This window comes from Micromys minutus (assembly GCF_963924665.1).
Source record: "Micromys minutus genome assembly, chromosome: 25".
NCBI lineage: Eukaryota > Metazoa > Chordata > Mammalia > Rodentia > Muridae > Micromys > Micromys minutus.
The window spans coordinates 977,985-1,004,537 of record NC_137960.1 but is presented as its reverse complement, the minus strand read 5'-3'; the positions used below and the strand labels follow the sequence as shown (position 1 = coordinate 1,004,537).

Genomic DNA, 26,553 nt, shown 5'->3' with positions numbered 1-26,553 from the left:
CTCCCTTCCCCCCGCCCCGTCTTCCCCTGCACCCTCCTTTCTCCCTCCGCCCGAGAGCTTCCCCGGTCCCCGGCGCCGCCTCCTTTCCTCCCGGCACGGTGCTCTCGCGGCCGCCGTCGCCCCGGGGAAGGAGAGACGGGGGTGGGGTTTGCGGGTAGCGATCGAGAAGGGGAGAGACCCCGGCCGGGCTGGAGCCTGGATTCCTCTGGAAGAAGAACAGGGGGAGGGGAAGCTGGAGGACCGGGAGGGAGAACGCGGAGCCGCGGCCGGGCCTGGGGCCTTGAGGCCCGGGGAGAGCCGCGGAGCGGGACCGGCCGCCGAGGTAAGAGCGGGGCCCCACGATCGGGGCTTGGTGAGAAGGTTGGTGGACGCAGGGCAGGGCCGTGGGGGGGGTGCGTGGGGTTCGGGTGCGAGCGGCGAGTGATGGGGCAGTGGGACCCCGGAGCGTGGGTAAGCTGGGCTAGCGCTAGCCACAGGGGCTGCAGAGAGGAGGTGGAGAGAGGTGGAGTCCCGGGAGGGTGGGGGGCCGAGGGAGGCCGGAGGAGGGTGGGGACAGGCTCTCTCTCCTCCTCTCCCCCAGCCCGTGCGGCTCCGCCCCCGCCTCCTCCGCGGGGCGCCCTCCGCGTCCCGAACCGCGCGGTCGGTGCCCGTGGGGCGCGCGGAGCGAGACTTGTCCGCCGGCTGGCCCAGGCCGTGGCCGGCGGGCTCCTCCGTGCCCTCACGGTTGCCTTTTCTTCAGATGCTGCTGCTGCTGCTGGTGCCTCTCTTCCTCCGCCCCCTGGGCGCTGGCGGGGCGCAGACCCCCAACGCCACCTCGGAAGGTGCACCCATCAGCTCCCCGGACCTCTTCCACCCCACGACTCCTTTCCCTGCACGTCTCCTTTCCTCATCACTCGCGTCAGGACCTCCCCCCATTCCCACCCCCAGCATCCTGGTCCGCAGCTACTTCACTACTCCTGACCTCCTTTCTGTCACTCCGCATCATCACCAGCACCCATTTCCTCTGCCTCACGTTGCTACACTACACCGTTTTTCTGTGACCCCGAATTATCTTCTCAGCCCCACCTCCCTTTCTGGGCCCCACGTTACTACAGCGCCCCCTTCCGTGGTCCACCTTGTTGCTTTGATGGGCTTGTGTGGTCCTCTTTCAATGGGGCTTGTGTGGTTCTGGGTATTCTCCTTCAGCCCTGTTCTCTCATTTTAACCACTGAACATTATAGCCCTTATTAGCTATTGCTCTCCATTATATTTCTCAGCCGGTGGACTCTCTCACCAGCTTTAGCCCTAACCCACGACTCTGGGTTCTGCAGCTTGGGGGTTCTTAACTGTTTCCACCCCCACCTTCCAGTCTGTGCCCCATGTGCCCCCCTTTTTCTGTCCCCCAGCCCCAGCCCTACCACTGACCACGCCCTGCTCTTCCCCCTTCCACTGCGGCGCTGCCTTCCCGCTCCCACGGTTCCCCTGTGCCTCCCCATTTTCTCTCAGGTTGCCAGATTATACATCCACCCTGGGAAGGTGGCATCAGGTACCGTGGCTTGACTCGCGACCAGGTGAAGGCCATCAACTTCCTGCCTGTGGACTATGAGATTGAATACGTGTGCCGGGGGGAGCGCGAAGTGGTGGGGCCCAAGGTGCGAAAGTGCCTGGCCAATGGCTCCTGGACGGATATGGACACACCCAGCCGCTGTGGTGAGTAGCCTGAGAAGCCACCCACCACCCCTGCCCCCTTCCTTCAGGCCCTTCCTTTCCCAGTTGCAGACCGACCTTAGTTGTTTTGCAAGTCAGCAATTTAAATCTAGTGGAATCAAATTCACAAATATGTTTAATGAATGAGTACTATGTAGGAGAGGAGGGGTGTTGCTGTGAGCTGCTAGCTAGTGGGAGGAAGCAAGCAGAGCAGCCAGCACATTCCCTTCATCGTCTTCATTGGGATACTGATCATTGGATAACTTTGATTCTTCATCTGAGTTATTCTTTGAGGTTCAATAGTGAGCAATCTTTTTTTTTTTTTTAAGTTATAAAACGATTTCATTACATTTTCTGACACCTTTGTCTCCAGCTCAATGACCATATAAGCCGGTCTAGTAGTAATGTAGACCAGCCATAATAAGAAAAGCAAGCCTGATCCTGTACCCAGATGTACATACATCTACACATTTCAAAGGCAGAGAACTACCCACTTTACTGTGCTGTGAGCACTGTCTGTTTTGTGTACTTATAGCTCCATCTTGGGTTCCTACAATAGAAGTGCTATTTTTTTTTTCTTTCTGATAGGAATGTGGATACTGGGGGCTGGGGAGAAAGGGAGAGAGGGAGGCATAGACATTGCACACTCGATATTCTGTGGAGCAGGATGCTTGTGAACCCAGAACCAATCCTAATTCTCTGTACTCCCTAGGGGAAGGATCCTCTACAACTTGCCTTTCTTATTTTCCTGTCTCTCCACAGTCCGAATCTGCTCCAAGTCTTATTTGACCCTGGAAAATGGGAAGGTTTTCCTGACGGGTGGGGACCTCCCAGCTCTGGATGGAGCCCGGGTGGATTTCCGATGTGATCCCGACTTCCATCTGGTGGGCAGCTCCCGGAGCATCTGTAGTCAGGGCCAGTGGAGCACCCCCAAGCCCCACTGCCAGGGTGAGGGGAACAGCTGCCTGCCTGCAGCTGATGAGGGTGCTTGCCCTAGAATGGGAGTGGGGTGGGAGTGGATAGAGGGAAAGGATGTTTGCTATGAAGAATGTCTGGGGGGACTTTGGGAGGACACAGGTGAAGCCCATCTTTACACTACCCACCTTCCTCAGACCTGGTTTCACAGTCCTCTTTGCTGGGCTTCCCCTCACCCTCCTTTCCTTTAATGTGATCTTCCCGATTTCAAATCTTGGACCTTTTTCTTCACTAATCTCATTCTCGAACCCCCCACCCAGCTTCTTAAAAAAAAAAAAAAAAAAAAAACCCTGCTTGCCACCCCCCCGGAAAAAAACCACCCCCTCTCTGTAGATTTAGAACATCCTCTGTATAACTCTTCTAGAGTCGGTCCTTTGCTATTCACCCTATAATGGAATTGCTGTAAATATTCAGAATTAAATCATACATTACATTTAGAAAAAAAGTCGGTGAGATATGGGATTGTAAACATGGAAAAAAGCAAAAAAAAAAAAAAAAAAAAAAAAAAAAAAAAAAAAATGGAGTAGAATGACCAGAAAAGTGGTAATTGAAGGGTAGATGGAAGAAGACTGTGAGTCTTGTGTATATGTTTTACAATCTTGATCATTTCTTGAGGGAATAATTGCTTTTGTGTTTGCCACCCCCTTGCCTGCCTCTTTGCTGTCTTTTCTGCAAATGTCTCCCTTCTCTGGGCACCCAAACTCTTGTATATATATATACTCTTCTGTCCTGGAATGAATTAAGCGTCAGGGTTCTTCATTTTGACTAAGTCCTCATTTTGAGCTCTTAAGACTGTGTTCATATGCTAACCAACTTTTGGAGAACTTACTAAATTAAGGTATTTAAACAACACTCATTTAAAACCATTTGTTTTGTAATTTCTTTGCTTAAAGAGATCACAGACTTATATTTTAAATATTCAAGCTCTACAAAACTAAGCTGCACCCGACCCCCTTTACCTACTGGCAAAATTTCTGTTGTCCTTTGGATAATAGAAGGAGACACAAGTCCTGACTCCTAGCCCGCCTTGCTCTTATCCCCAGGCACCCTTCCCTCAACGCAGTCTCCGCTCCGCATGAACAGGTGTGGGAGGGGGCTGGGGATCAGGCCTGGGAAGCTGGGCGCCCCTGGTAACTCTTCTCTGATCCCCGTCTTTCCTGCTGCCAGTGAATCGAACGCCACACTCAGGTGAGATCAGAAACCCTTCGCGTGTGCACTGCCGCCCCCATCCCCTCACTCTTCACCCTACACCAGCAGGATTCCTTTGCGTAGGTGTGGGTGTCCCGTTACTCATCCCCCCCACCCCCATTCTAGTTTGCCGCCAGGCCCTCCTCTTCTACCTGTTTCTTGCTGCCAAATCGTGGTTTTCTGCGGGTCGCGCTCCCTCCCATTCCCCTGCTTGGCCACGCTCCTCCGGTTTGCGCTCCTCTTGGGGACTCAGCTTCCAAGCGCGAAGCCCGGTAGGGGGCAGCCGCAGGCCAGAGGATCCCAGATCTCTCCTTCCTGGGGTTCCTTCAGACTTCAGACTTCGGGGACCCATTCCTGCCACCCCCCACCTAGGAGTTACTGTTAACCAGTCCCACCCATGCGGGCCTCGCATCCTCCGTAGACCCTTTCTCCCATCACCCTTCTTCAAGCCTTACCCTCAACCGCACTATCCTTCCCCTAATGCGCACTTCTCCATACCAGCTCTCCCTTTCTCAACCCGAATCTTTCTGCAAAGCCTTTCCCTTCGCTCTCGCTCTTCCTACTCCTAGTCCCTCTCTCTATCTCCCAATAGTCCCCTTTCAGAACTGTCACCCGCCCCTCCTACCCTACCCACCCTCACTTCCCATCTTTGCTCTCTGCTTATCCTCTCACCTTTCAAATCCCCATCCTCCCCTCCAGCCTCCTTAGGCGGAGACCCCTCCCTTTTTGCGCTTTCCCCCTTCTCCCCTCCCCTCCGGGCCTCAGCCCTGGCTCCTATCCCCGCCCTCAGCCCGTGACGTCAAGGGCCCCCTCCTAGCTCCTTTTCTCCCTCCTCCCTTCTGTCGGTCGGTCAGTCGGCGAGGAGAGTCCGCGGTGGCGGGAGCGAGCGTCTCCTGGCCCTAGGAAGCCCACGTCCCTGCCTTCCCCGGGCTCTGGCCCCTCCTCCCCAATGAGACCGGGGATGGAGGCGCCTCCCCGACGTCCTCCCAGAAGCCTCTCCCAGAAGAAGTGTCCCCCCTGAGCTGCCCCCATCCCAAGGAGGCCGCCCCCGCCCCTTCTCACCATGGGCCCGGGGGGACCCTGTACCCCGGTGGGGTGGCCGCTGCCTCTTCTGCTGGTGATGGCGGCTGGGGTGGCTCCGGTGTGGGCCTCTCACTCCCCTCATCTCCCGCGGCCTCACCCGAGGGTCCCCCCGCACCCCTCTTCAGAACGGCGTGCAGTATACATCGGGGCGCTGTTTCCCATGAGCGGGGGCTGGCCGGGGGGCCAGGCCTGCCAGCCCGCGGTGGAGATGGCGCTGGAGGACGTTAACAGCCGCAGAGACATCCTGCCGGACTACGAGCTCAAGCTTATCCACCACGACAGCAAGGTAGTCGGGGTGAGGGACCGAGTGGCTGGGGTGGTGGGAGGCGAGGACTGTGAATCCTCTTTGGGATTGCGAAGCAGACCCTTCCCGAGGGTAACTGGTTGGAGACGCACAGGAGGTGCAGGCGCTTTGGGGTGTCTCAGTGGCTCTGAAGGCCGACTCTCTTGCAGGCAGTCGGAGATTCACAAAAGTGGTGGGGGTCTTAGGTGCTGATCCTCTGGAGTAAGCTGGCCCTGGCTAGGGTTGGGGGCTGGAAGGAACGTCAGAGGTGGGCAGCTGGCTCAGGGGTTTACATTTGCCATGGTAACAAGGTAAATCTGGCGTAGGTTGGGGCTGAAAGGAATGTGGAGAGAAGGGGGGAGGATTTAGGGAGACAAGAGGGTTCTACTTTATCAAAACAGCAAGGTAAGGTTGCCTGACTCTTCATCTCTACCTCTTAGGGGATTCCTGTGGTAATGTGGTCTACAGCTCTGGGAAAGACTAATAATGATTAAGAGGTGGGCTGAGGCACTGGGCCTGTATTGGGGTCCATAAGGAACCCTACAACAGCATTGGGGATGGAGAGTCGGTGTACAGGGAGATCAGAAAGAATGGATCATGGTGGGGAGGAGGGTGGAGACAGAACCCTGGGTCTTCTGTGGAACTTGGGGGGGGGCATCCTGATTTTTAGCTATTGGTTTTATCATCGTGGCCTAGTGGATCTGAAGAGAGAGATGGGATGTAGTTTTGGGAAGAGGAGAAGGTCAGTCATGGTGAAGAAATTTTGGGGTTAGAGGATGGTATGTATTACCAAGTCTCTCCCTAAGTTGGAACTGACATGACAGAAGGTAGGAAGTTTGGGTTCCTTCTGACATGTGGCTGCAGAGATTTGAAGTTGGGAAAACTGTGCAGGTGGGAGATTTGGACATTTTATTCTTGGGGTGCGTGGAATGTTGGTATGCACCTAAAAATATACATGTGCCCTGAAGGGGGCAGAAATGATCCTGATGGCAGAATGCTAGGGGAAGGGGCTTGGAGGGAAAAATAACCCATTAAATTCCCTTGGATTTTGCCTTCTCTGTGGGTCCCAAGCATTACTGAACAAACACACCATTTGTTTAAAATACTAGTTTGAACTCCTTAGTCAGGAAGGAATCCCAAGTAGTATCTTAATTTTCCTCTACAGAAATCCTGCCCAAGGAGATGGCTGCATGCAGCTTACTCCAGGATGCCTGTGGGAAGAGAGAGGCAGAACACAGGGGAAAAAAATTAGATGTGAGGGTAGGAAGGCAGGAAGAAAGAGTCTTGATCTGGTTAGAGAGCAACAGAGACCATTGTCTGAGGGGGAGATAGGAAGAGACCAGAGCTGGGGCACTACAGAGAGATGGGGTGCCTGGCTTGAGTTCATATTCTTTCCCCATGACAAGAGTAAATGAGGTGGGGGGCCAGTAGAAGAAGGTAGCTGTGAAGGAGAGGCTATGGTGAAGCACGGGTCTCGATTCTTGGCAAGCGGTAAGAGAGGAACTTCATGGACGGGAATAATTGTGTGTGGGGTTTTTGTAAGAACAGGTAGAGAAGGAACGAAGCAGAAGCCAGTGCACACATTAGGCCACACAGGCCCTGTTTTATGTAACTGTAGGTTTCTGAGTATCCTCATTGTTCCTGTGAAATCGTTTCTTCAGACAAACAGTGGAGGGACACTTTCAGGACTTAGGAGAAGCTGGGGTCAGTATCTGTTCTAAGTCAGGAAGGATCCATTAATGGTAAAAAACAAAACAACAACAACAATTATAAAGATGCTAAGTAGGAGGCGTGTTCTAAACCTACAGGTGAGCCCTGCTCTCCACTGGGTGGAGAACAGAGCAGGCAATTTCAGAGTTTGCTTTTTGTTTTTTTTTTTTTTTGGGGGGGGGTGGGGTGTGCTCAGATTTGCCAGCTCCCCCTGGCTCCCTGGGCTTCTTGTCTCTAAGTTCCCTCAGTGTCTCAAATGTCAGGCCTCAGTGGGGAGCAAGCAGACTCCTTGGGGTACCTTTATTTTTTTCTAACCCCCTCCACCAAGTTCACTCTCTTCAGTCTCTGTTTCTATTCCCTCTGCTCGGACTCCCCACTGGCTGTCATTTCTTCTCTGCTTTTTCTGGGGGCTCCAGCAGCTTCTGAAATGTCACGCTAAGGCAGGAAGGGAACAGACAGTGGGGGACCCACGGCTTGTCCTTCCTCCCCCAATTTTCCCTCTTACCTTTCTTTTCCTCTCTAAGCGTTCCTGTTTCATTTCTTTCAGGCACATATCATCTGGCTTGTGGAGAATTCCACTGTATTTATTTATCTGGATCTCCCTCATTTTAGATTCTTCTGAACTGCCCTCCTTCCCCTTCTTTTTTTCTAATGGACTTGTCAAATGTCAGGGCACAGCAGGGAAGGATAGGGTGCTGAGCAGACACCCTACTGATCTTGTTCTCTGAAATTGAAGGTGGAAATTTTGTTGAGGGAGCTGTCTGGGGATCTGCACAGAATGTATTTGTATTCCTGAATACAAATTTCTGGGAAGATGCTCAGACCCTATAAACATGGGACAAGAGTGTGTGTGCAGAGATGACCAAAGAGAGTGGGGGGCTTAGGGGTGATTGAGGACAAACAGAAGAGCCCTCATGGTAGAGTGTGCTTTGATATGGAAGGAAGGGCATGCAGTTGTGTGTCAGATAGAAGACAGGAGGGAGCTTAAGGAAAGAGACAAAACTAGAAACTTGACAGGAAGAGATTCAGGAAGAAGAATATGGTTTTGGAAGGTAGTAGTTAAGGAAGGGCTCACTAGGTTGTCCAAGACAGTAGGCAACATGAGATGTGTGTGTATGTGGGGTGGGGGGCTTGGGAGCCAGTCCTTATTCCCTCCTTCCTCCCACAGTGTGACCCAGGGCAAGCCACCAAGTACTTGTATGAACTACTCTACAATGACCCCATCAAGATCATCCTCATGCCTGGCTGCAGTTCTGTTTCCACACTTGTAGCTGAGGCTGCCCGGATGTGGAACCTTATTGTGGTAGGCAAGGCAGGGGGCTCACTTCCTTTTGGGCTGTGTCAAGTAGAGACATTGTGGTTATGTTCAAGAGGACTAGGGAGAGGGACCACTGCCAGGACTCAGTCTCCTGAGAGCCTGAACCTGTCGAATTGCTTGAAGGACTACAGGGATCCACAGATGTGTGTGTGTGTGTGTGTGTGTGTGTGTGTGTGTGCGCGCGCGCGCACACACACACACACGGATACGCTTGCTTGCTTGCTATTGAAAAAAATCACTTTTCCCAGGACAAAGGTGGGGAAGTTTGGAGAGTTGGGAGACAAATCAGGGCCAAGAAAGAGCTAAAGACATTGCTAGCTGGCATCTTCACTTTGCATGGACATCTCCTATTCTTCTGCCTCAGCTCTCCTATGGCTCCAGCTCTCCGGCCTTGTCAAACCGACAGCGGTTTCCAACGTTCTTCCGGACACATCCATCTGCCACACTCCACAATCCCACCCGGGTGAAACTCTTCGAAAAGTGGGGCTGGAAGAAGATTGCCACTATCCAGCAGACCACCGAGGTCTTCACCTCAGTGAGTCTGGACAGGGGTGGTGGGGCGTGAGGTGCCAGGGGCATCTGCTCCTGTGGGGAGGACTTGATGGCTTATCAGAAGGGAACACGTTCCCAAGTGGGCGAAGTGCTTGCTGTTTCTGTAGCCTGGGGAACACACGAACTGGATTTTTTTGGAATCCTCTCCACCGTTTAGATTTGTTCCCCAGACAGATAGGACTCTGTTCTATGAAAGTAGGTTTAATTCTAAGTTGAAATAAGAGGGTGTAACAAGTAGGGTCTTAGGGAAGTAGTGAGTTCCAGTACCTTCGAGGGCAGAGGGTGATTGGCATCTGAGAGTGGAGCTACTGGTTGGAGAGGAGAAGAAGAGGATGAAGGGCAGGCAGACAGATAAGAGACAAATGACCCATGTGGGTTTTGTAGTTGACCCTGAGAGATGCTTACAGACAGTTTGAAGAAGGACCGGGGTTAGCAGAGATAGAGAGAGAAGAAATGGCCAGGCTCCACACTGGAGAAAATAGCCTGATTCTTCTCTTTGTTTCTAGCCTTTGAGCCTTCATTATTTTCCAGTGGCCTTTTAATTTCCTCTTCCCACTTTCCCTCAGTGACTCAGTCCATTTTCCTGTGATCCTTTTGTCTGTCTGCCCACTTGCCTCTTGAGTTGGCACCATTCCTGCGTATTATAGACCCTGCCCTGCTTTTTTCAGTTTTCTTAAAGTCAGGAGTAGGGTAGATGGGGCAGTATCCCTGGATACAGATCCCGAGGAGGAGGTGATAATGCATCTCAGTAGCTGCCTACTAAGACCTGGAATGTTTCTTTCATCCTCTCCTCATGGGGTTCAGGAGCTCTTGGAATAAGGTTCAGATTGTACTTCTTTGCTGTGAGTATTCGGTCTGTCCGCTTTACCCTCCATGTTTCTTATCCCCACATAAGACGCTGGATGACCTGGAGGAGCGAGTGAAAGAGGCTGGGATTGAGATCACTTTCCGACAGAGTTTCTTCTCAGATCCAGCTGTTCCGGTTAAAAACCTAAAGGTGAGAGAGCAGGGATGGCGGGCTCAGCCTGGCCAGCTCAACCAGATGTGGGGTGGTGGGTGGTGGTTGGCTGGAAAGGAGAACCTGGAAGAGGCAGTTGTTCATTCTGTGAGACAGCACGGTCTCCAGGGAAGGTTTAGTTTCCTCTTCCAGTTGACATTTATCCACTGCCCATTCACTGAGCATTTCTTTGCGCTAAGCACTTGGAGCTGGGAAATCAACGCTTAGAAAGCACTGGCTTAACCTCTTTTAGCATCCCGCAGGGGCTCTGTTTCTGTTTCTGTTTTATAGCGTCAAGATGCTCGAATCATCGTGGGACTTTTCTATGAGACCGAAGCCCGGAAAGTTTTTTGTGAGGTAGAGATAGAATCTGGGCCAGGGAGGGGCTGGATGAGTTCTGTACTGTGGTTTCCTACTGGGTCCTCCTCACAGAATCTCTGCTCTAATTGATATAATTGATAGCAAATGACCTGAGGTGATAATGAATACCTGTCTCAGTTATTTGTCCACATGCAGACACACACACACACACACATACACACACACACACACACACATATACACACACATACACACACATGCTCTCTCTCTCATTTTACTGCTGTGTATTTGACCCTATCTTTTCTGAGTGGCCAAGGGAAGCATTTTGTTGAGACTTTCCTATGAAGATGAATATTATTAAATTTTTAGATCAGGATACAAAATAGTGGATTTCAGTGAAGATTTAAAAAAAAAAGTCCTGCTCTTTGATTCTCGAGGGGCTAAACAGTATCTAGTGAGATGACACTACCTGCCCCAGAACAAAAGCAAACCTCAAGGGCTCCCCTCCCCACTTTGAATGCAGGTCTATAAGGAACGGCTCTTTGGGAAGAAGTATGTCTGGTTCCTCATTGGCTGGTATGCTGACAACTGGTTCAAGACCTATGACCCATCAATCAACTGTACAGTGGAAGAGATGACTGAGGCGGTGGAGGGCCACATCACCACGGAGATCGTCATGCTGAACCCTGCCAACACCCGCAGCATTTCCAACATGGTGAGGGAGCGTGGAAAGAGAGGGAAGAGGAGGGGGTTTGAGGATGGCAGAGGAGTCGGGGAATGGGAAGGGGCCTGTACCCATCTTGTGTTTGTTTGTATCATGTTTCTTGGGTTCTACCTGTGCTTCATTTCCTTGGGTGAGAGAGAAAAAAATTGTCGAGCATACAGTAGGCTTCTGATGAGCGGAAGGGCTGTTACCATGGAAACAAGGAGCAGTTGGTGAGAAGTCAAGTGAGGGAGAGAGGCATTAATGGTAATGTAGTCTTGAAGGAAAGCACACTTTTTCCAGAGAGCTTCTCTTGTGCACAGATGTGTTTTTATTTATCGTTGTTATTACTGTTGTTGTTATAATTATTTGTGAGTGTCTGACTTATGTCAGTCCCTCAGGGTTGCTTCATATTCCCTTTCCTAGTAATTTTTGGAGACAGAGTCTCTCTGTGTATCTCTGGATGTTCTGGAACTGGCCACTGACAGAAATCCTCCTGCCTCTACCTCCCTAGTACTGGGATTGAAGGCATGGGCTAGCATGCCTGGCTTTAATATTCACCTTGTATCCATGTGAAATTAGTTTTTTTTTTTTGTTTGTTTTTGTTTTTTAAAGAATTTGGATGTACACAAAGTTGCAGGAATCCTTTAGCCCCGGATTCCAACCTGATCTGCTGTATCATTTCCCATGGCAAAGCACAATGCCTGACCCAAATCTTTACACCTTTATGTGTGTAAGTACTTTCAGATAGTGGTGGTGTCTTATCAAAAAAGAAATGAGATTTGGGAGTCTGCTTCTGGCGGTAGGTTGTGGTAAAAAGGTCGGCTGCCATGTGGATTCTGGTTATAAACTGTGTTCTGGAATGTTCTAGCAGGAAGTTATGCTTAATTTACCTTAGCTAAAAGTGGCGGTAGAGAGACACTGGCCAACTGCTCCCCTGCACAGGACAAGAAAACAGAGTCATTTTCCAGAATAAGGCTTATTAGTGTCCTAAGCCCAGAGCCTGCCATTCAAGAACCCTGTCTTGCACTGGGGAGAGAGAAAAGCTACTGTTGAGAGCTTAGAGTTGGGGAGATGTCACTGGATACTTAGGTCTCAGGGTAGGATGTGTTTCCTGGCTTTTGTTTTTCACAGAACCTATTTTTTATTTACATATTCTTTAGAAGGCACTGTTTTCTCAAGAAAGCTGAAGGCCTTCTTGAGCCCCCCAGCTGAAAATATCAGGTTAGAAAACCCTAGATTTTTTTTCCCCCAATGACGGAAAGAAGCAGGCCTTTTAGGTGACTAGGGAAGATTATAGGTGGGTCAGTCAGCACCAAAGGAAGTGGATCAGAGCAAGGAGCAGACTGAAGCGTGGAAGAGGCAGGGCCACAGAGACATAGAGAAATAGCAGAGTTGCCTTCATTCCAGAAGGGTGGCCTCAGGTGTGCTTGGGTCGGTTCCCAAACTCCCATCAGGCCACCTGGAAAACTAGGTTAGTGTGTAGGTTACTGAGCCCTCTCCCTGGAGTTCAGTAGATCTGAGGATTTAATTTCTGGCAAATTCCTATAGTTTCTGATGCTGCTGATCTGGTCACCCAGGAGAACGATAGGGAAGTGGTGTTCAACAGAGGTTACAATGTCTGGAGGGTGAGGACAAGGGGGCCTCTAAATATCCTACAGCATACACAGTTCAACCTCCCCATCGATAAGACTTCCCTGATCAAGAAGTTCAACAGCATAGGAACTGAGAAACCCTAGTTTAGAGAAAGAATCTTAGGAACCATATCTGGAGAAATGGAGAGTCTAAGATCATATACCACCCTACCTCCTCTACAAAAAAAGTAAAAAGAAAGGAAGGAAGAAAAGAAAGTATAACCATAATCTTTGCTTACTCAAAGGGAAAGAGTGGTTTTTCATGATTTTCACAGGTACTCCTCTTGGCTTTCTCTGTACTGTCCTGAGGGAGCGGAGAATCTGGGGATAATATCACGCTGAGCAGATTAATCCCCTCCCAATATGGTGATTTTCTGATGTAATCTTTACTTTGAACTGAGGATTGGCCTGAAAGCTGAAGGCCTGACTGCTCAGAAAGGGTTAGCTCGCTGCTGTATGAGTGCTTCCTGTGCAGAAGCAGCTCAGGGCAAGCGCCCGGTATGCACAACGGTGGATGCTAAACATCCTGGGCTGGAATCCCAGCATCACTACTGGCTGCAGTTGGTTACAGGACCCTGTGTCTTTGTTTCCTCATCTCTAAAATAGATATAATAGCAAAGCACATTCATTGAATGGTCTGAGCATCAAACACATTGATCTGTGTGCCTGGCACAAAATAAGGACAATATAAATGTAACTGTCTCCATGACTCTTACCACCACCACTGTCAGCCTCTTTTCCCTCCTGTGTAGAGAGGGATGGTATTAATGAAACATTAGAACAAACAGCTCAAGAGAGATCCTCTTTTGATTTGATATGTAGTTTACTTGGAGCCTTATTCAGTGAACACTGTGGGAATATGAGGAAAAAAATGTAAGCTAAATTTTGTATCTTTTTTTTCTGTCTTTTCATTTTGTTTGATTATCTCTAAGCATGTGTGAATATACATACAGAGGTACCAGTGGAAGTGAGAGATAAGTCAGATCCCATGGAACTGGAGTTCCGTGGGTTCTTTACAATAGTTTTTCTGTGCTCTGGATCATTGAATCATCTCCAGCCCATTTGCCCTCTTGTTTTGTTTTGAGATTAGAGTCTTACTATGTAGCTTTGGTTAGCCTTAAATTTAGATATGTACACCAGAATTATCTCTAATTTGAAATCTTAATGTTTTCGTCTGCCTCCCGGGTTTGAGATTATAGGTGTGCACCGTTATGGACTCCCCTTTCCCCCCAACTCCACCTTTCTCTCTGAGATTGGTCTTACTGTGTTGCCCAGGTTGATCTTGAACCTACACACCCCCCACGCTCTCTTCAGCCTCATAAGCAGCTAGGTTATGCTTCCACTGTTTTTTGAGATTGAGATCAGTGGTCATATGTATCAAAAATGTGTTTGAGTAAATGGGACCTACAAGATGTAAGGTTTTGGACCAGAATTACAGGCCTGAGCATTGGGAACAAAGATGAGGGTGTGACCAGGGAAACTCACAAAGAGAGAGTAATGTACTTCATATGCATGATTTTATGTGCTCTTATTTAATCCTTGCTGGAGCTCTTTAACGCAGTATTATTCCCATTTTCAGGCTGAATAGTCATTTTAGTGAGATTTAATAACTTGCTTGAGATTTCTTAGTAGGTAAGTGGTTTAATTAGAGTTAGAACCCATTCATCTATTTATCCATCTAGTGGACTTTTTTTTAACTTAGAGACATTATTGTTTTAGGTTCACAGCAAAATTGATAGGCCCAGAGTTCCCCAAATTCCCCAGCACAACTTCTCCATTTATCAGGTTATACTACCAAATGAGTAAACTTGTGAAAATTGGTGATCTTTATCAACCAGCCATTGCCACGAAAAGCCCATGGCTTATATTAGGGCCAGCTGTTGAGGTTTTGCATTCTGTGGGTACATGCAACATGTGTTTCCTTTTACAGTCATATGAAGTACTGAGTTCCAGAGGTGTATGTCTTTAGGGCATGGGACAAGTTTAAAAACATCTTAACATTACATTTTATCCATTTATTTTATGTATGTATCCACACCAAGGTGCACATGTGAAGGTCAGAATTTAACCTTTGGGTATTGGTTCTCTCCCTCCGCTATGCGTGTGCCAGAAATCCAACTCAGGCTTGGCAGTGAAGCAGGCGCTTTTACATGCTGAATCATCTCACTGGCCAGGAACAAAGATTCCATTCGCGTATCATCCCCTTCGTTAGAGTGTGCCCGTGAATGTTCCAAATCCAAACAATTATCTGCGCGGTGGTTCTGTGTTGTGCATGTGTCCTGCCAAGAAAAATTTAAACGTTTTCCTGCGTGGTCAGGAAGGGGAAGGTGTGATGCTCTCTGTTATGTGGAAAGCAATTCTTAGAGGTTCAGGGATTCATTCACCCGAGAGTAAGAAAGCCAAGCAGAGCTATTGTAAGCCCTACAGCCAGGTCTCTTCATCGATGAAAGTCGAAGGACTGCCATTCTTTTAAGATTTCTTGGGGGAGGGGGAGAGGTTGAGTGCCAAGAGGGGTGTGAATATAGGGCTGAATCTGGACCTCTACAGTGTGAAAGCCGCTTCTTGTGGCTGTCACCAGTCCAAGGAGGCAGCCGACAGAAGTCATACCAGGGTAGTGAGAAGTTAGCTTCCTAAAGAGCAATCCTCCTGGTTGGCAGGCAGGGTGCAAAAGGCTGGGGTGTCGCCTTTTCTGGGTCTTTTCAAAAACTGGAGGAGCTGTTAGTTCCTGGGTCACCTCTGCTGTAAGAGCCCAAGGGTTGGGAGAACGCCAGCTGCCATTTCTCACTGCAGTATCTATCTCTTCCTTGGCTGTGTCTTTGCTTCTCTCGTTTGCCATTCATTTCCCAGAGTGTTTATTCATCAAATTTCTCTGTTGTTTGTAGTTCTGAGCTAGCAGCTGTACACTCTTAAGACCATTGGACTCAGCTAATCCCCGCTTTAGTCTTGTAGCTTCCAACCCAAGATAGACACATGGGTATAGCTAACGATTTTGTCTGTACATATGGTCTACCCCACAAACACGAACACAAACCATCCGCTCGAGTCACAGTGTCTGAGCCAGAACTGAGGCCTCTCCCCCCTGTGCCCACGCACATTTCAATGCTCCCTCCTCTTGTTCTTCCCTCCAGACATCACAGGAATTTGTGGAGAAACTAACCAAGCGGCTGAAAAGACACCCTGAGGAGACTGGAGGCTTCCAGGAGGCACCGCTGGCCTATGATGCAATCTGGGCCTTGGCTTTGGCTTTGAACAAGACCTCCGGAGGAGGTGGCCGTTCGGGCGTGCGCCTGGAGGACTTTAACTACAACAACCAGACCATTACGGACCAAATCTACCGGGCCATGAACTCCTCCTCCTTTGAGGGTGTCTCTGTGAGTTACAGCAGCTTCCGTTGTGCACCTCATGAAAAGGGAAACACTTGTAGGGTCCCTAGATACATACGTTTATTTTCTCAGTTATTTTTCTGTAACAGTCAGTAAGGCAGTCTTAGACTAGGGAGGTGGAACTCCCAAACCAGAAAGCCATACAGAATATGGTAGTGAAAAGAATCACTGCCTTCTAGTGCTGTCCAAGCTGGCTAAGGTGTATACAGGTTAGGTGAGAAAGAACACGCTTTTGGAAAGAGATAAGGATTTGAGAGTTCATTTCCCTATTCCTTTTAAAGTAAGGAAATTAGTGCCCACTAGGGTTTGGTGGTTGCTCCTGACCCTCTCTCTGGGCACTCGCTGATTCAGATCTTAAGGGTGAAGCTTCTCCAAAGAACACTTGTTTCCAGAATCTAGGGTATGTGCATCTGGGGTGTGTCCTACATGCAGCAGATGCCATAAATAGCCTTCATTCAGAAGCTCAATTACATCAAAAACAGAAGGTTTCAGAGTCCCTGATGTTCTCTTTTTCTCCTGCTTTTATTCCCTCTGCCTTCTTCCACATATTTCTCCTCAGGGCCATGTGGTCTTTGATGCCAGCGGCTCTCGGATGGCATGGACACTTATCGAGCAGCTACAGGGTGAGCCCGGGGGTGAAGGGGCTGAGGGAGGGGCAGGCAGGGACTGGCAGGGGCCCGTGAGTACTCACGTGGAAGAACAGTGATGAGCCCCGGTGTATTTTGCCCACCTTGCACTGTTAATCAAGCTTTAAATAAGAACACGGGCAGGCCTTTTGCAGCGATTCTGTTCTTTCAAAGGACACACAGGTTAAAAACCAGCCGTTCTTTCTTCCCCAGTGGCTTAAGTTGTCCCAGAAGTTGCCTGCCTGAGGCTGGGTTGAAAGGTGAAGAGCCTTTAGTGTATACTGTGTCCTAAAAGATCAAGGAAAGCTGGCCCTGGGAAGTTGGCTCTGTTGAAAGGGAATCCACTCAGTTCCTTGCTATTCGAGAACAGCATTCCAGTCATACAAATAGCTGCCTTTTTCTAGATAGCATTCCCTGTAACTTAGTTCTGAGGAGTCTACAGAGATTCTGTGAGTTAATCCTTCAGTTCCACCTGACTTAACGTCTTGTGGTGTGGCCAAGAGACCCATTTCTTAGCCTCTGGGGAAAGTATCCCCACCCCCGCATCAATCCCCCACCTCTGACACCAGATCCTCTCAGCTCTCATTATGTATGGGACAAGTGAGGCTGAACTTGCCAGGGCCAAGTGGGTGTGAGTGGGTGTTTGGAAGGAAAGTTGTATTTACCGTGGCCATTCTGCAAAGAGACATCTTAGAAGTGGCTGCATTTCACTGACTGGTACTTTAAGAGGCAGATGTATCTTATCCAAGGCATTAGAACCCAAGCCAAAAGGAGAGAGGGTTCTAAAATTAAAGCCACGGGGGGAGGGGAGTAGCCTGCAATTCTGTCCGTCATAAGAGGGAGAACAGGCAGAAATTGTTTAAAGCTTTGGAAGTGAGAGACGTGTTGCTGGGAGAGGTGTGAGGCGGTAGAATATGTGGTAGACGTGCCAAGGCGCCTTCTTCTGTGGAGAGCCTTACATGCTTAAGGGTTATATTAGTTATTCATACGCGCACACATATACATATTTATTTATTCATATATACTTACTGCTTGTTCATGTATACTTACTGCCCTGGGAACCACCTTGTGTTGCCATGGATTTCAGCTGCCTATCCAGGTGACTCGGGTCCTCACAGCAATCCTTTGAGTTGCTTGTTGTACGTTATTATGTGCAACCATGGAGAGCAACCTTGAGGGTAATGGAAGTTTGAAAATGGCTTCTCCTTACCCACGGCATCTCCTGCCCTTTGCTCAGGCGGTAGCTACAAGAAGATCGGCTACTACGACAGCACCAAGGACGATCTTTCCTGGTCCAAAACAGACAAGTGGATCGGTGAGTTCTTTGGTGTTTCATCGGCAGACATCTGACTGAGGGAGGGTGCTTTTAGGTTGAAATGGCAGGTGGGTTCGGGCAGGGGCTGGGAGTGAACTTAGCTCCCAGGAAGGGAGGAGGGGTGAAGCTGGAGCAGGCCAGGTGTTACCCTGTTTTTTAATAGTGCTCCACTTCAGTGGGTGGGAATTAAAGGCAACGCAGACTGAAAGGAGGGGAAGCTGTTATCCAGCCATGATATGCCACAGGTCTTCAGGTCCCTAACTGTGGGGCAGGAAGCAGAATTTCATGCTGTTCTTATTGGCTACATTGTGCTTTTCTGTTTTGTTTCCCCCTCACATTTTTATACATGCATTTGTGTACATGTGGAGGTCAGAGGACAATTCACAAGAGGGCTTTCCTACTACTGTGTGGGTCCTGAACTCAGATCATCAGGCTTGGTAGCAAGAACCTTTATGCCCTGAGTCATCTCGACACCTTTTGTTTCTGGCTTCTCCCCCACCCCCAACCTTTTTTTTTTTGAAGTAGGGAGTCATCCCATAGCTCAAGTTCGGTTTGAACTCATTATGTAGCCCAGGTTCATCTTGAAGTCAGGATTATCTTCCTGCCTCAGCATCTCAGGTGTTGGGATTTCAGGTATATACCATCATGCTCGGCATATTTTGCAGGGTTTTTTTTCTTCTTTTTTTCTTTTTCTTTTCTTCCTTCCTTCCTTTCTTCCTTCCTTCTTTCCTTCCTTCCTTCCTTCCTTCCTTCCTTTCTTAGTGTCTCACTATGTACCTCTGACTGTCCCAGATTTGCAGTGTAGACTAGGCTGGCCTCGAACTCACAGAGATCCACAGAAATCCTCTTCCTTCTAAGAGCTGGGATTAAAGGTGTAAGTGTACCTGGCCTACTGTGTACTTTTAAAAATTTTATTTATTTATGAGTGTTCTGTTTGCATGTATGGTGCATACCAGAAGTGGGTGTCAGATCCTATTACAGATGGTTGTAAGTCACCATGTAGTTGCTGGGAATTAAACTCAGGATCTCTGGAAGAACAGTCAGTGCTCTTAACCACTGAGCCATCTCTCCAGCCCTATCTATATGCACTTTTACAAGAGGGAAAGAAAGCTGTTATTTTTGATGTGCTAAAGGACAGGAAGTAGGAAATATACTGGAGATAGGCAAAAAGGAAGTTCCCACTGATGGGGAGTGCTGGAAAGGCCACTGAAGGCATAGTGTGTGTACATTCATGCTGTGTGGCCATGGTGATCCTGTGGAGGTTAGAAGACAACTTTGTGAATTTGGTCCTCTCCTTCCAGTCTTTACCTACTTCTTCAGATTCAACTTAATGTTGCCAGGTTTACATAACAATTGCTTTTACCCACTGAGCTATCTTTAACGAATTATTTTATTTATATGAGTACACTGTGGCTATCTTCAGACAAACCAGAAGAGGGCATCTGATCCCATTACAGATGGTTGTGAGTGTTTTGTTTACATGTGTGTGTGTGTGTGTGGGGGTGTATGGGTGTGCACACACCATTTGTGTGCCTGGTGCTCTCTGAGGCCAGCAGTGGGCACTGGAATCCCCGGAACTAGAGTTACAGATGGTTGTGACCTATCACGTGGGTGCTGGGAACTGAACTCAGGTCCTCTGGAAGAACAGAGTGCTTTTAGCTGGTGAGCCATCTCCTCCAGCCCCTATTATATTTTGAGGCAGATTCTTACTTTGTAGACCAAACTGACCTCAGAGTTATGTCAACTCTGCCCCAGTCTCCCAAGTGTTGTCTCCATTACTGTGTGAGCTAACATATCAAGGCTTTGCTTCAGTTTTTTATTATTTATTTATTTTTGTAGCCTGAATTTAGGTCATTGTTCTGTACAGTTATAAACTCCACATGGCCTAAATTGACTTTTTAAATTTTTTTTCTTTTTAAAAGCTGAGCAAATTAAAATTAAGTAGGTGTTTTGTGTCTCCCCCTCCCCCTTACTAATCTGAGCTTCTTAAGAGTAACTGGAAAACAGTTTTGGGAAACACAGTCTTGATAGGCTGTTCTCATGTCTGTGGCTGGAGGCTGGAAGACTACACTGGGTTCTTGGAGGCTCTTCTGATTTTCTACTTCTGTAAATTGTCTTTTTTTTTGCCTTTTAATGAAGTGATTGGTGACCTTATAGTGTTATTTCAGCTTTCCCCTTTCCTTTTCCTTTGCCGTAAGGCAGGGAAACAACAAGAACAATCTATAAAAGCTGACCATGGTAGCTCATGCTTTTATTCCCAGCACCCAGGAGGCAGAGGCAGTCAGATCTCTGAGTTTGAGGCCAGCCTGTCCAGGCAAGAGTTTCCAAGACAGCCAGGGCTATGTGGAGAAACCCTGTCTCAAAGAACCAAAACAAACAAACAAAAACAAAACAACCCCCCCCAACAGACCCCATTGCCTTATTTCTAGGTATTTCTCAAGGTTCCCAGTGTCCTCAAGCATTCCACCCATCACAGCCCCTCAGGGTATCTTCAGCCCACACCGACTTCCCCCCTTAGAACTTGTCTTTCCCACTCTTTCCTATCCTGTCTTGATGCCATGTCCCCCCTCCTTTTTCTTCCCCTCCTCCTCCCCTGTGCCATGCAGGAGGGTCTCCTCCAGCTGACCAGACCTTGGTCATCAAGACGTTTCGTTTCCTGTCACAGAAACTCTTTATCTCCGTCTCGGTTCTCTCCAGCCTGGGCATTGTTCTTGCTGTAGTCTGTCTGTCCTTTAACATCTACAACTCCCATGTTCGGTAAGTTCCTCTTCTGACTCGATCCCTGGCCCGGCTGTCTTCTGCAAATATTGATCATACTCACTGAAGAGCAAGCCATGGAGGGTAGCATGATGGCTCACCAGAAATGTAAGGGGGATGAGGCAAGACCCCAGCCTTGCTTCAAAGCAGTCAGCTAGAAAAAACACACCCCAGTAGGACCTTATGTTGCAGAAGCTCTAGGTCCAGCCCTGTGACCCAGCAGTGTTCTTATCCTGAGTGTTCTTTCTGCCTGCCCCCAGCCTGTCTCCTTTTCAGCCCTGGGGATAGGGTCGTGCTATTGATGACATTTTTGGAGAGCCCAGCCTCCCTGGAGGAGACGGGGTAATTTGCTCTTTCTCCTACCCTCTCCGCCTCTGCCCTAGTTATATCCAGAACTCCCAGCCCAACCTGAACAATCTGACTGCTGTGGGCTGCTCACTGGCACTAGCTGCTGTCTTCCCCCTTGGGCTGGATGGTTACCACATAGGGAAAGGCCAGTTCCCATTTGTCTGCCAGGTGAGTACGGTGGGCCAATATAGACCGTGCAGAGTATGGCTTTCCTAGCCCTCTTGGGAGCACCCTCCCTGTCTCTCCTCTTTCCCTGCCTCCTAGTATCACTCTCTGGTCTCTTTGGCTTTGGCTCTGTCTCTTCTTTCTGGGTGCCAAACCTACTCCATTCTACAGTTCCCTGGCTGTTTGCAAAGTTGCTAGGCATGCCTTGGAGAGGAGAGGGATGACAAAGAAAGGGGTCTGCATACAGAGCCTGTGAACAACGGTGGCTTGTCTGTGGTGTGTGGACTGAGAAACAAAACCCTGGACTTTCCCGTGGGAGCCTTGGTTGGAGTTTGAAATGTTGAAGACGGAATCTAAGCAGATAGAGTTTAGGCAAGGGACATATCATCAGAGTGTGGAGGTCTCTGGGACTGGACTTATGGAGTTTCTGGGACTATGAGGCTGGCTTCAGTGATGTTTGAATGTTTCTCTCCTATGTGAAACATTCCTCCTTTCCCTGGTTCTTCCCACTGGCTCCCTCTCTTCGCTGTGTTTCTGTCCCGATCATGTGCTATGCGCACAACACGTGGACACATACACTCGTTCACATCTTCAGAAGTGTCTGTTCCTAGTGGGATCGGCATAGTGCAGGGCAGAGACACAGCTAGCTGCATGCAGCATGGCCGTAGAAAGTGCTGTGGGCACAGAAGAGAAGTGGCTCACTGTGTCTGAGTGGGCCTCAGGAAGGGGGTGGCTGGGTCAGTGAGGACCTGGGAGGTCCTGCATTATGCTGTGTCTCATTCAAAGGTGCACAGGTAGTAACTGTAGGTTCTAAATTAGGTCAGTAAGGGTTTAGCAAGAATAACCTGGTTCTGTAGCAGTAGTAGAGACAGATGGGAGGAAAGGGTGAATGCAGACCCTCCCCTCACTTCCCCTCCCTTTCATTCTCAGCTTGCTTTTGTCGTCTGTTCATTATTCCCGTTGCCTCCTGCATGTTTCATCCACCAGGCCTCAGTCCAACCTATCTCCAGTGTCCTTTCTCCCCTTCTAGGCCCGCCTTTGGCTCTTGGGCTTAGGCTTTAGTCTAGGCTATGGCTCTATGTTCACTAAGATCTGGTGGGTCCACACAGTCTTCACCAAGAAGGAGGAGAAGAAGGAATGGAGGAAGGTGAGCTACTTCCCAGACGCAGCCTTTCATCCTGGGCATAGAGAAGACCTCCTTCTGATCTGTCTTCTCTGGCTGTCTACTCAGACCCTAGAGCCCTGGAAACTCTATGCCACTGTAGGCTTGCTGGTGGGCATGGATGTCCTGACTCTTGCCATCTGGCAGATTGTGGATCCTTTGCACCGAACCATTGAGGTATCTATCACTTGTGTTGCTGGGGTCGGGTAGGGCTCTCCAGGGCCCTGTGTGGTCCTGAAGTGGCACATACCTTTAATCCCAGTATGCCTTCAATGTCAAAGCTCGGGTGGCAGGGGCAGACAGATTTGTGTGAATTTGAGGCTAGCCTAGTCTACGAGGTGAGTTCCATTCCAAGCCTGCTAGGGCTATATCGTGAAACCACTGCCTTGAAAAAGAAAAGGAAGCTACTCGAGGAGAGAACTTTTCTATCTTCTATATATTAGGGGTGCTTTTGTCTTTGTCAGACGATACCTTATTAGAAGCTTCTAGGTTTATCTAAAGAAGGGAAATCGGGGATCTGGGAGGATGTGTGAGGGAAAGTGGGGAGCAAGCCCTTCTAGTGTGTTCAGGAGAATGTCTCCAGGCCTGGAGTAGGATCTGGCACAGTACTGAGTCTCACAGGGAAGACAGGCAGAGGTGGAGGCTCAGGAGCTGGATAAGAATAGTCATTCATCCTGTTCCTTTTTTCCCTTAGACTTTTGCCAAGGAGGAACCAAAGGAAGACATTGATGTCTCCATTCTTCCCCAGCTGGAGCACTGCAGCTCCAAGAAGATGAATACGTGGCTTGGTGTGTGGGATGTGTCGGGGAGGAGGGAGGGAGCATAGGCAGGAGGAAAGGGTAACAGCAACAGACTAGGGAAGGACCATTCAGAGGAGACAGCTTCAGCGCCCTTACCACTGTACTAAACTTTTCCAAAAATAGGGGAGCTTTGGTCTTTTGCTGTGAGTAGTGATGATGTTCAGCAGAGGGCCATTGTAGGTGAGTGACTCACCCATCTGTGTCTGGTCAGCTCCTGAGAGTAAGTGACCAAAGATGTGAGGTCGTGGGCTTAGCCTGCCTTCAGCCTGACTAACGTTCATCCAGCTGGTGAACTAAGACTCTTAGCCTGTGCTGCGTGTTGCTGCCTAGAGGGTTGGGATGGATAGTGCTCACTGGATCCTTCCTAGGTGCGCCACAGGAAGCTGCAGAGGGTCTGGGGTGGAAAGGGTGGCTTTCTTTACACAGAGGAGCTACAGAGCAGTAGTATGCAAAGGGCAGAGAGGGGAAGGAGACGAAGAAGATTGGGTTGGGAGTTTGATGGTCCTTGTTACCCCTGTGACCCTTTCCTCCTCTCCTAGGCATTTTTTATGGTTACAAGGGGCTGCTGCTGCTGCTGGGAATCTTTCTTGCTTATGAGACCAAAAGTGTGTCCACTGAAAAGATCAATGACCACAGAGCCGTAGGCATGGCTATCTACAATGTCGCGGTAAGCTTTGTTTTTCACCTGGCTTTGGCCATGGAAACGGACCGTGGCATGGTTAAGGTGACGGAACTTGAAGAAACAGGGAATTAGACCAGAGGCCGTTTGTGTGGATGTCATAAAACACTGGCTAAGGTCTGATTTATGAAGCCATTTTTTTTAAATGACTTTTTCAAGAAGACGAGAGCAAATGTTGATTCGCCCTAAATAGGGTATCATGATAGAAACTATTCTACCAAAGTCTAGCTTGGTGTTCTGTTTCCGTTTCTGCTGTTGTGATAAAATACTCTGATAAAAAGTAACTTTGAGGAGAAAGGGCTTATTTTCAGCTCATAATTCCAGGTTCCAGTCCATCACTGAGGGAAGTTAGCACAGGACCCTGATGTAGCTGGTCATCTAGAATCAGGAGCAGAAAGACTTAACAGCATTCATCCTTACTCAAGCTCAACCTGGAACCCTTTAGGGTGATGGAGTCTTCCCACATCACTTAACAGTAGAAACCAAGATAATCCCTCCAGAATAGCAAACCTCACTGAGTATCACCTGAGTGATTCTGGAGTCTAGAGTCTGGACTGCCAAACTGACAATGCTAACTGTCACACTTGGTGAACCTATGCGTCTGGTGGGGTTACTACAGGAGTGCAAGGGTCTTAATGACCTTTATGACATCTTAAAAGTCCACTACAGCAAACTTGTAGTAACTGCATACCCAGAGTTCCCTGCCCAACCTGTAGGCATAGGAGAGCACTCTCTTTCACCGGGAATTGGGTACTGCTTATATAACTTATATATTGACTGACTTTCGCATGTCTCCCTTTTTCTTTGAGAAAGGAATGTTTGAATTCAGAGGACATACCTGCACAGCAGTTTAGAAAGCACACTACACTGGGAGTGGGTGTGGGGTGATAGGTTCTGATGCTTACAAGACAACTTTAGAACCCACTTCAGACAAACTAGATGTGATGACATGTCTTCGTAATCCCAGCTTTGATAAGATGCAGACATGTAGATCCTTGGTTCTCAGTGACCAGGTAGCTTCCAGCCAGTGAGGGACCCTGTATGAAGAAACCAAAATGGAGGAAATGAGAGCTGAGTCTCTAGCCTCTGTGTATACATGCACTCCCTTGCGTGTGTGCATATATGATTTAAGAGATAAGGGGAAAAAAAGCTTTAAAAAAAAATCACACTGCCTTTATCATTTTGTGATGACCTAGCGGAGTCATCTGAAGAACAGAACACACGTTGATAGCCCAAGGGAAGCATTGATCTAGAGCTGAAATCTGCTTTTTTTATAAAAATCTATTTAAAGTTGAGGATTTATGGTGTGCTCACCACTAGTCAGTCTTTACTGACTCTTAGGAGGGGAAGAAAACCCTGCCTCTCACTTGAACTGTGTGTAGCTCTGAGTCCCCAAATGCTGTCTTCCCAGGTCCTGTGTCTCATCACCGCTCCTGTGACCATGATCCTCTCCAGCCAGCAAGATGCAGCCTTCGCCTTTGCCTCTCTGGCCATTGTGTTCTCTTCCTACATTACCCTGGTTGTGCTCTTTGTTCCCAAGGTGAGGTCTGGCTCTCCCCATGGGCTCTCTAGATGGAAGCAGGATCTCGACTCTGTTTTTATTTTGGCCCAGCCCGTGTTTCAGTTTTTCTTCACCCGACTGCCCGCTCACTCGCACAGCCTTGCTCAGCCACCCCCATGCCCAAACGTTTGTCCCCAGATGCGCAGGCTGATCACTCGAGGGGAGTGGCAGTCTGAAGCGCAGGACACCATGAAAACGGGGTCGTCCACCAACAACAATGAGGAAGAGAAGTCCCGACTGCTGGAGAAAGAAAACCGAGAACTGGAAAAGATCATTGCCGAGGTGTGTGGTGGCAACCAGGGGCCCCCGTGTCTCAGGGTGGGTTGTCTGTAGTTGAGCCTTAGATGCAGTTTCAGGTGTTGTTGATTTATGGAGGGTCTCATAAAGCCTGCAGAGGAACCTGGGAGGGGAAGGGGAAGGGTTGCTTTCAGTCCTGTTAGCCCGAGGAGGGGGAGGAGGTTCTGAAGATTTCAGCCCTCCTGAGGCAAAAGAGCAGTCATTGGCAGTAGTTAGGGGGTGGCCATTGTGAGCCATTCACTGCCCACAGTGTCACTGTGTCCAGGCTGTAGTTAGGGACTGTGCAGTGCTGGGTGGGGGTGGGAAATTGCCTTCTAACTTGTCTGATGCAATCTTCATTTGTTCTTCTTTTCCCTTTTAATCACTTACTTTCTCCATCTATTTTTTTCTGGTGCTGTTGTGTTCTATGGCTTCCTTTGTTCTTCCCTGGATTCACATTTTAATTTCTTTTCTTACTCTTGCATCTCGTTTCAATGTCTCCCCCCACCCCTTCCCCTTCTTCCATTCTACATCACCCTCCTCCCACACCCGATTGTGTTCCTCCAGAAAGAGGAGCGTGTTTCTGAACTGCGCCATCAGCTCCAGTCTCGGCAGCAGCTCCGCTCTCGGCGCCACCCCCCAACACCCCCAGACCCCTCTGGGGGCCTTCCCAGGGGACCCTCAGAGCCCCCTGACCGGCTTAGCTGTGATGGGAGTCGAGTGCATTTGCTTTACAAGTGAGGGGATATCAAGAAGGATAAGGCCAGTAGGGGAGGGAAGGGTGTGGGAAGAGGGTGGGGGACTGGGAGGAGGGTAAGAACTCTTATCTCCAACCTGGAGAACATGCTCCAATCCTCCTCTTATAAATACATGTCATTCTGTGCTTCTGGGGTTATTTGGGTCTCTGGTACTCTGGAAACAGACTGTTTTCTTTCTTTCATATAATTTTATATCATTACTTCACAGTTTTTTTTGAACCCTGCTTGGAGCTCATGACTCCAGAGAGCCATCTCATTTTTCTCCCATAGTCT

At 48.9% G+C, this 26,553-nt stretch overlaps 1 protein-coding gene across 1 annotated transcript; it reads left to right on the top strand.

The window, feature by feature from the left end:
• The first annotated feature begins 95 nt into the window (after positions 1-95).
• GABBR1 (gamma-aminobutyric acid type B receptor subunit 1) lies at positions 96-26,280 on the top strand. The gene is made up of 23 exons (XM_080937818.1): positions 96-322; positions 740-821; positions 1,486-1,689; positions 2,449-2,634; positions 3,829-3,849; positions 5,058-5,218; positions 8,094-8,228; positions 8,608-8,778; positions 9,691-9,792; positions 10,084-10,149; positions 10,637-10,828; positions 15,579-15,821; positions 16,393-16,456; positions 17,697-17,774; positions 20,381-20,531; positions 20,915-21,047; positions 22,075-22,191; positions 22,276-22,383; positions 22,901-22,994; positions 23,546-23,673; positions 25,097-25,225; positions 25,385-25,528; positions 26,090-26,280. Exons 2-23 carry the CDS (start codon positions 740-742, stop codon positions 26,261-26,263), a joined length of 2,883 nt encoding a protein of 960 aa, XP_080793944.1. The 5' UTR covers positions 96-322; the 3' UTR covers positions 26,264-26,280.
• The last annotated feature ends 273 nt before the right edge of the window (positions 26,281-26,553 follow it).

What these genes read in the sequence shown, in the direction of transcription:
- GABBR1 (XM_080937818.1), top strand. Translation starts at nt 740, where the DNA reads ATGCTGCTGCTGCTGCTGGTGCCTCTCTTCCTCCGCCCCCTGGGCGCT. An exon ending in GAATCGAACGCCACACTCAG is followed by an intron (nt 3,850 to 5,057) that starts GTGAGATCAGAA and finishes ACCCCTCTTCAG; the next exon opens with AACGGCGTGCAGTATACATC. An exon ending in CCCGCAGCATTTCCAACATG is followed by an intron (nt 10,829 to 15,578) that starts GTGAGGGAGCGT and finishes TCTTCCCTCCAG; the next exon opens with ACATCACAGGAATTTGTGGA.